Below are 8908 nucleotides of genomic sequence, written 5' to 3'. Positions count from 1 at the left end.
CGGGTTGGCGTCTTGCTATATTCTCTTACCTTTTCTTCCCACCTTTCCCTTTTCCTTTTCTCAATTCTCCGGCGCTCACATGCCCTCCTACCGTGCCCTTTCCTCCACCCCCTCCCCTCCGCCTGACGGCGCATCCCTCCCATCTGCATCGCACCTTTTTCCTCCTTTGTCCCCCCCGTCTCCTTCGCCATTGCGGCTCGCTATTCCTGTCCACCCCCCCCTGGCGGTTTCCCCCTTTTACCTCTTGCGCCCCTTCCGGCCTTCCCAGTGATGCTCTCCCCTTCTTGCACGTCATTGTCGCTTCTGCCTTCTTCCCGTTGGTCTGGTGCGGTGCCGTTCTGTTCGGTCCCCCCTTTCCCTCTGGCTTCTTGACCTCTTTCTGACCCCGCCCCCCATCCGGCCTTGCTCCGAAGCCCCGCCCTTCTTCCCCTGCTGCTTCGCCTCTCCCCTTTGCATTGCATTGCGTGTCGCCCAGCCTGCTTCGCCCTCTTGTCGCCCGCTTCCCTCTCTTTTATATGCCTCCCTCGCTCTTTTGCCATATACTCTTCGCGTTGGACGTCCGTGGCTTATGCGCGGTCCGCGCCCTCCTCGCATGCTCTACCTTTTCCCTCGCCTTGCGGGCTCCTCTCGCGTGGGTGTGCATCCTCTCCGGTGCCCTTGGGGGTCGACCCCCTTCCCGCTCATGGCCGTTGTGTTGCCGGATCCCCTTCGCATGGTTCCGCTCCCTGGCTTGGGCTCATCTCGCTCTTCGCCCCTTTTCGCCGGCCTCCCCTCCCTTTTGCCCCTCGCACGCCCGCTTGTCTTGGGCCTTGCTGCCTCCCCCCTCGATCCTTGTCTCCCGCCACCCTTGCTGTCGTCGACGCTTCCCTTGGTCTCTCTCCTTCTTCGCCTTGCTTCCCCTCCCGTTCCTTTCTTTCCCCGTCCCAGACACCTTTATCCACGCCCTAATGCTCTGTTCTTGCTTCTTTGGGCCCTTTCGCCCTTTCGGCCCTTCTTCCCGGTGCCTTTGCGTCCTTGTCCCCAGTCACCCGGCTTCGGGACACTATCGCCTCTGGCTTATCCTTGTGCCGACGTCCCTCACTCCATGTTGGATCTCCCCCGCTTCCCCCCTTGCTTTTGGCTCTTTCTCCCCTGCTTGCCACCCTCTCTGACTTCTCCCCTGCTTGCCATTTCTATTTTCGTCATCCGCCACCTCCTGTTTTTCTTTCACCCGGCCTTCGAATCTCCCTGGCGTCGCCCTGCCGCATCCCATTGTGTGACTCTCTTGTGGTTAGTCTCGGCCGTGATGGTGTTCTCCGGTCGCGGTGCTTCCCCCTGTGGTGTCTCCTCCCCGCCCCCCGGGGCTCCTCCTGACGTGGGCCTCCGCCTGGTTCGGCCCGTCGCCCTCTGCATCGGTATCGCCCTAGCTTCGTGGCCCCGAGGTGCCCCCTTCCTTTGTCGGGGCCCCTTTTCTGTTCGCTGCGCCTTCGGCTTTCCTCTGCCCCCTTGGCTTCGCCCCATTTTCCTTCCCCGGACTATCGTACCTCGTCGGGCCGATTGTGGGGTGACCCTCGGCCTCCACACCCTCCGGTTGTGTCCTCCGCTCATCATTCGCCCAGCCACTGGCTGGACGCACTTCTGCCCGCTTCACCCTTCGGATCTCCTTCCCCTGTGCTGCTTCCCCCCTAGTGTGCGGCGTGGCACCTCTCTGCTTGCCCGTGCCTCACATGCTCGAGCCCTCTCCTCCCGCGACCCCTCCCTCTCGTGTCTGGCCCGGCCTTTTCGGGACCGTTCTATGCGCGCCGTTTTGCTTGCCCGCCTCCTCGGCCCGCTTTCTTTCCTCCCGCCTTCATCCCTCCCCGCCAGCCCTGGGGGTGGGTATGGCGTCCGCCGCTTTCTTGTTCCCCTCCCTTAGGCTCGCGCCACCCTCCTCCCCTCTCGCGTCTCCAGGTCATTCTGTTGTCTCCCCAAACCGCCCACCCCCGCTTTCTGCTGCCCTTACCCCTCCCCTTGCTCACCCTCATCACCCCGGTCCTCCTCCTTTCCGTCCCTCCCATCCTTGGCCCCTACCGTGACCTGTCCTCGCTACCACTCCACCCGTTTCCTTGTGTCCACCCCCCTCTATAGCCTTCGGCCGTTTGGGGTGTGGTTGCGGAGTGCGGTCTGGTAGGCCCCTTCTGTGGCTGCCCGCCTCCTCACCTCACTTCTACCTGGGTCTTTGTCCACACCGGCCGTGTCACGCGGCTGCCTCCCCCCACCTGCTTCCTTCCTTCCATTCCTTCCGCCCGCCCGGCGACACGCCTCACCTTCTCCTGGTTTACCTGGGCCCACGGCCCCCTCCCGGCCGCTAGGTCCGCACACTTCTCTCCCGCCGCCCGGCTCCCCCTCAAAATGAAGAGACGAACGGCCCGGTTAAGAACCGCCCGACTCACAGCCCCACTCAGGCCTCCCCTCTCACCTCACAACCTTTGGCTCTCTCCCTCGGGCCCTTCGGGCGCCCCTCGCCCCCCCCCCCCCCGCCTCGCCCGCCCCCCCCCCCGGCGCGCTCCCCGCCTTCCCTTCGCCGCCCTCCCGCCCGCCCGCCCGCTTCCCGCCCGCTCCTTCCTCGCCCCGGCCTTCCTTCCGGCTCCGCGGTCCCCCCTGTCTCCCCCCCCCCTCTTTTCCTCGCTCTGCTTTCCCCTTCGGGTTTCCCCCCTCTTGTTGTCCTGGCGCTTCTGCTGCTTCTTCTTGCTGTTGCTTCCTGCTTCCTGCGGCCTCTTGCTCCTCTTGCTCTTGGGCGTTTCTTGCTCCTTCTGCTGTTCTTGCTGCTTCCTTGGGCTTTTGCTGCTTCTGTGTTGTTCTTGCTGCTTCTGCTGTTTTGTGCTTCTTGTCTCCTTGCTGCTTCTGTGTTTGTTCCTCCCGCCTCTTGCCCTTCGCCGCCGCCTTGTCTTCTTGTGCTCTCCCGTGCTTCGCCCACTCGGTTGTCTCGTCTGCTCTTCTTCTTGGCTTCTCGGTGGGCCCTCGCCATGTTTTGGGTGTTGCTTCTGCTTCGCCCCGCCTGCTCGGTTCTGTGCCGTTCGTTTCTCGTCTTTGCTCCGTTCCTTGTCTCTGTGTTGTCGTTCCTTCCGTTGCCCCGTGTCTCCGCCTGGTTTCGGGTTCCCCCTGGTTCCCGGGCCGCCCGTGGTGCCCCGCGTCCGTGGGGGTCGGTGGGGGGTCGGGGCCCCACCCCCCTCCCCCGGCCTTCGGGCCGCTCCGGCCGCGGGCCGGCCGGCGGGCGGGCCGCTGCCCGCCGGGCCCCCGCTGCCGGCCCGTGCCCCGGCGGGCCGCCGGGGTGGCCCCCCCCCCCCGGCTCCCCGCTGGCCTTCCCCCCCTCGGGCCCCCGGCTTCCCCGTTTGCTGTTTCCCCGCTCCCGTGGTGTCCCCCGGCCCCCGTTTGTCGTGCCTCTGTCTCGTTTGCTCTTTCGGGTCCCGTTCGTCGGTTTCTGCGTCTCTTCTCTGCCTGCTCGTTGCCTTGGTCTCCCGTTGCCCTCGGTGCCGCCGTCTGCCCCTTCGGCCTCTTCTTCGTCCGTGCTGGCTCCCGCCTCCGGTTTTTCTCCGCTTTCTCCCCTTCCCCCTGTGTCTGTGGGTTGCTGTGCTTGTTCTGTGTTCTGTGTGCGTGTTCCCCCCTTCGGTTGCGCTCGGCTTGGTTCTCCTGCGCTGCGGTTCCGCCGCCGGCTCCGTCCGCTGGGCCTTCCTGGCTTGCCGTCGGCTGCCGGTCTCCTGGGCTGCGGTCCCGCCGCTGGTTGTCAGTCCGCTGGGCCTCCTGGCTGCCCTCCGGTGCCCTCTTTCCTGCGCTGCGGTTCCGCGGCTGGCTGTCGTCCGCTGGGCCTTCCTGGCTCCCGTCCGCTGCCCCCTCTCTTGGCTGCGGTCCCCTGTTTGGTTGCGCTCCCCCCTTCTGCTGCGCTGCGGTTCCTCGGTCGGTTGCGCTCGCCCCCTCCGTGTTGCGCTCCGGGGCCGGGTGCTGCGGGCCGTGTCCGCGCTCTCTGCGCTGCCCCTCCTGTCTGGGCCTGCGCTTGGTCCTGTGGCGCCCACCCCGTGTGTTCTGTGTTGTGCTCTGGCTGCGTTGTGCTTCTGGTGTGCCTTGGGGCTGTGCCTCTGGGCTTTCTCTTGGGGCTTGTTCTGTGGGTTCTGCTCCTTGTTCTGCTCTTGCCTTCTCTGCCTTCTCTGTTGTGCACTGCATCTGCTCGTTCTCACTGTTGCTTGTGTCTGGCCTTCTCTGTCGCGTCCTTCCCGGTTTTCCCGCTCGCGTTCGTCGGCTCTCTTCTCCTGCTCCCCTGGTTTTCGTCTCTCTCTCTCTCTCTTCTCTCTGTCTTGTCTTTCCCCGCGTTGGCGTGGGTTCCCCGCCTCTCTCGCTGCCCCGCTCTCTTTGGCTTTCCGGCCCGCGGCTTCGCGCCCTGGCGCGGCGCTCGCCCTGGACGCGTCGCCGTCGTCTCGTTTCCCTTTCGGCCTGCGTGCCCTGTTCTGCCTTTCTTTTCCGCGGCTCGTCGTTCGCCCGCCTGTGCCCCTGGGTTCTCTCGCCCCGGTGTGGCCTCGCCCCCGTCCCCTTCTGTTCCGTTTGGGCTTTCCTGCGCTCTGTTACCTTTTCTTCTTCCGTTTTCCCCTTACTTGCCCATCCGGGGGTTTCCCTCCGGTGGTGCCCCTCGCCTGGCTCCTTCCCCTCCTTCTCGCTGTGATCAGCCCTCGCCCCCCGCCCCGCGCGCGCCTCCCGGCTGTTCTCGTGCCCTCGCCCCCTCTGTTTTCGCCGCCCCTCCAACGTGGTCGTACCCGCCTGCCTGGCTCCTCGGCTTCCGCCCCGCGGCGTGGTGCTTGCTTTCGCCCGTCCCGCGCCGCCCTGCCGCTGCCCGCCCTGCTTCGTGTCTTCTGCCGACTCTGCGTCGCGCCGGTGGCTTTGCTTCCTCTCCACCGTATTCCGCGCGCTGATCTCGTTCCGGACCGCGTTGTGGCTCTCCCGGCTGCGCGTCGTGTCCCCCTGGTTCGCCCTCGGGCCCGCCCCCCCTCTGGCGCCCTGTGGTGCGGCTTGCCCCCGGGCCCTGCCAGTGTCCCCCCCCATCTCCCGCCGCCCCATTGGTTGCCCGCCTTATATTGCTCCGACCGCCCCGCCTTCTCGCGCTCCCCCGCCCACTGCTTTGCGTTTGGTGGAGGCCCCCCTTTGCCGCGCGCTGCTGTTCCTGTGGCGGTTTCGCTGGGGTGCGTTGCCCCGGTGTATTTAGTTCTGTCCGCCGGGCCCTTGCTTCCTGGTACCTGGCCTCCTGGCCTCTTCGTGGGTAGCCCCCCGGGCCCTGGTGCGTCGGCCGGTCGGCTCTCCTAGGCCGCCGTCCGCGCCTCGCCCCCTCCTCCTTGCATCCGGTGTCTTGTGCCGCGTGCGGCCTGGCTGTGGGCCTTGGAGGTTGCCCCGGCGGCACTGGTGTGGCCACTCCGCGTCCCTGTCGGTGGGCGCCGATGGTCCCCCGTCTCCTCTGGCGGGCTGCTCTGGCCGCCGTGGGCTTGGTTCCCCCCTTGGCGCCTCGGTCCTTCCCCCCGTCTTTCGTGTTCCTCTTCCTTCTTCTATCTATATTCTTTCCTTCTGTCCGCCTCGTTCTCTTTGTGTGGTCCATCGCTTACGTCTTGTCGCGGGCTCGTATCCCTTGTCCGGCGCGCTTCGTGGGTGTGCTATCGCTTCCCCTTCTGTCTTCGCATTTCTGTTCCCCCCTGCTGCGCCTCTTGTATCTCCTCTGGTCTCCCGCTCCCCGCTCCTCCTGCTCGCTTCTTTCTTCGCTTTGCCCCCCCCCCCCTCTTCCGTTTTTCGCCCCCGCCCCCCGCCAGCCTGATCCCTCCCGGTCTCCGCTCCCCCTCCTCCGCCGGCAGGTGCGTCCCCCCGGCCGCCCCCCGCCCCTCGATCTGGCAGCGCCTCCCTTTCTTTCCCTGCCGTTAGCGCTGTTGCCCTTTTCTTTTTTGGCAGCCCTCCCCTCCTCTGCGTTCCTCCGTGGGCCGGCCCTCCTTGCTTTCGATGCTGGCCTCCCTTGTCCTGCCCGCTTCGCCGCTGCGGCTGCCTCCCCTCACGCCGGCGCGTCCGCTCAGCTGCCAGATTAAAAAAAAAAAACCGCATCGGATTAGATCCGGTCGAACACACCCACAGCAGGTGTCGCCCAGTGTGGTTACCCCGCATCCCTCGCTCCTATTGCGCCTCCTCCTCTCGGCGCTGTCTGATGCCGTCCTCCCCCTTGCCGTCGGCCGCCTTCTGCGGCTGTTTGGGATTTGCGGCTCCCTTTGCCACAGCCTCGCTCCCTCCTCCCCGCCCAGGTTTTGCCTCCGCTTTCTTCAGTCCGTTTCCGCCGCTGCGCCCCGGCCTGCATCTCCGACGGCCTTCCTCGCCGTGCTGCGGCTTCTTGTCGGGCCACTTGCCGCCCGGCTGGAGCCGCCTCTCGTCGTTGGGACGCCACCGCCGCTTTCTGTTCTGCGCGGGCCCCCCCTGCCTCTCCCCCCTCCGCTCCCTCGGCTGCCTGCCCCCGCACCTCTCCCCCTGCCGCCCCTGGCCTGCCGCCTCTCCGGCTTGCGGCCGTCTTCCTTGCCAGCTGCTTACCCGGCTCCCCCGTTCGCTGCTGGAAGATAAGGCATAGAGCCGGTTCTCCCCCCGCCGATCTTTACGCTGGCCACGTGGTGTTGGCGGGCCGTCCGTCGCCTTGTGCTGCGGTCGCCGCGGCCAGCCGCGGTGGCTGCCCACCCTCCTCCCGGCCGGCGGTCGGAGGTGGTCGCGCGCTCCCCGGTCTCCCCTCTCCGCGCTCCGCCGTGCCTCAGCCGTCTCTTGCTTTCCCGCGGTCCAAGCGCCCCGCGCCGGTTCCGGCCCCTGTTCGTCGTTCACCGCTCGCCCGCGCGGCCCCCGTTCTACTCCGGCGGCCTCGTGGTCTCCCGCCGGGGCTCTCTGCCGCCTGCTCCTCCTGCTGCTGGCCCTGCCTCCATCCTTCCGGCGGCTCATGTTGGACCCGGCCCCGCTTCGCGTCGGCCCCGGTCCCGGTTTGGGCTCTCTCCGGCTTGGTCCTAGCTCCCTTCGTACCGGTGTCCCCCCGTTTGGTCCTGCCCCTGTGTTCGCCTCGTTCACCGCTTTCCCCGTCCCTTCCTTTCTGTGCCCTCCTTTGCTCGCGCTCCTCCTAGTTTCTTTTGCCTTTCCTGCTCTTGTCTTTTTTGTGCCGGCTTCCCCCCCCCCGGTCCCCCTTCTTCCAGTCGCCCCCTCGGGCGGTCTCCTCGCCCCTTCCCCGTGTCCACGTTTCCCCCCTCGCGTTTTGTGCGTTCCCGTGCTCCCTCGCGCTGTCCCCCTTGGATGGCCTCCAGCCGGCTCGGTCCCCACGCCTCGTGTGGTGCGCCCCTCCCGTCGATTGCCGCCCTGCTTTATCGTCACGCCCCTCCTTCTCCCGACTTGGGGTCGTGTGTCGCTTAGTCGATCGGGCCCGTCCTCCCGTTCCCACTTCGACTCGGGTTCCCCTTCTCGCCCTGTCTATCGCTCTTTTCTTCCCCGCTCTCATGGGGCCGCTGCCCCTAGTCGTGTCCCTCGTGGCTGTTCGTATCTTTGTGTTCTTTGGTTGCCGGCCTTCCCCCGTTTCCCCTGGTTTTCTTCCCTTCTGGGTCCCCTCCGCTCTCTCTCCCCTTTTCTGATGCGTTCGTTTGTTGGATCGCGCGCCCGTTTTCGCGCATTCTCTCCCCGTCCTCGCCCTCCGCATTTCTGGGGGTGCTCCGTCCGTTAGCCTCCCCGCTTTCCCCCTTGGGCTTGCCTCCCGGCCGTCCTGTGCTTCCCCCCTGCCCCCCCGGCCGTTGCGCGCCGTCCCGCCCCTTGTCGCCCCGGGCTTCGCTCTTCTTAGCTCACAGTCCGTCCCGCCCGCCCTACTTGGCCTCTGCTTTTGCCCCCCTGCCGCCCGTGCCTCCTCCCGCTCTCTTCGCAACTCGGATTCACGTTTCCCGGTCGTCTTCATCGTCTTTCCCCACCCGCCCCCCCGTCGCCCTTTCTTTCGTGTCTTCGGGTGTCCCTGTCCCCTCCTCATGGCGGGCCTTCTCCTTCGTCCCCTGCGCTCGCGTCTCGGTTCCACCCCTGTGTCTTCTTAGGATTCCGCTCCCTCCTCTCGGGGCTCTCGCTGCCTGGCTCCCCTGCCGTGGGCCCCGCTCTCTCTGTCGCCCTGTGCGGTTTGCGCGCTCCGTTTTTCCTATTGGGCCCTCGGTTCCCCGTTCCGCCGGCGCTCTCCCCTGCCGAGGCTCTCCCATTGGGCTCCGCAATCCCCCTCTGGCCCGCATGTGCCCTCCCCCCCCATTGTGCGCCCCCCCTGGCCCCATGGCCGCCGCCTGCGCCAGTGCCCTTTGCTCCCGCGGCCCCCTTCTTGGGCCCTTGCGTCCCCCCTGCCTCCTCTCGCAGCCCCGGCCGCGCCCGCGGTTCCCCCTTCGCCTCTGCCCCTTCGGCGCTCTCCCCGGGCCCTCCTGCCGCGTTTCCTCCCTCCCCCTCCCCGCCCCCTGCTCCCCGCGTGCTCGGCTCAGCCGTTCGTGGGGGCCCCCCCGGTGGCGTGCCGCCCTGGCTCCCGCGTTCCTGCCCTCCTTCCTCCCCCTCCATTGGGCGCTTCGTCCCCCCGCCCCTCCGCCCTGCACCTTCTTGGTTGCCCCTGGGGTTTTTTTCGTCCTCACCCGCCCTGCGGCTGGCTCGGTTGCCCGCTCTCGGCCGTTTCGTCGCCCCCGGCTTCCTCCCGTCGTCGGGGCGGCCTTCTTTGCGCCCTTTCCGTCCCGTTGTCCCCCGCCCTCCGTCGCGCCTCTTCTTCTCATTGGCTATCTCCCCCAATGGCCTCATCCGTCCGTTGGCTGTTCCCCCTCATTTTTATCTTCCTGGAGCCTTTAGCTGCGCCCGTCTCCCTGCCGCCGCCTGCCCGGGTCCGCCGCCGCACACCTCCTTCCGGCTCCTGTCG

At 67.2% G+C, this 8908-nt stretch overlaps 1 protein-coding gene across 1 annotated transcript; it reads right to left on the bottom strand.

The window, feature by feature from the left end:
* Positions 1–944: 944 nt before the first annotated feature.
* On the bottom strand, positions 945–2986 carry LOC109171788 (coiled-coil domain-containing protein 177-like). The gene is made up of 2 exons (XM_019320858.1): positions 2653–2986; positions 945–1159 (listed from the first exon to the last, which is right to left on the bottom strand). The coding sequence occupies exons 1-2, from the start codon at positions 2984–2986 to the stop codon at positions 945–947; spliced, it is 549 nt and encodes a 182-aa protein (XP_019176403.1).
* Between the last annotated feature and the right edge of the window lie 5922 nt (positions 2987–8908).

This window comes from Ipomoea nil, unplaced genomic scaffold, assembly GCF_001879475.1.
Source record: "Ipomoea nil cultivar Tokyo-kokei standard unplaced genomic scaffold, Asagao_1.1 scaffold0381, whole genome shotgun sequence".
In the NCBI taxonomy this organism is placed as follows: domain Eukaryota; kingdom Viridiplantae; phylum Streptophyta; class Magnoliopsida; order Solanales; family Convolvulaceae; genus Ipomoea; species Ipomoea nil.
This window is presented reverse-complemented; position numbering and strand designations above follow the sequence as displayed.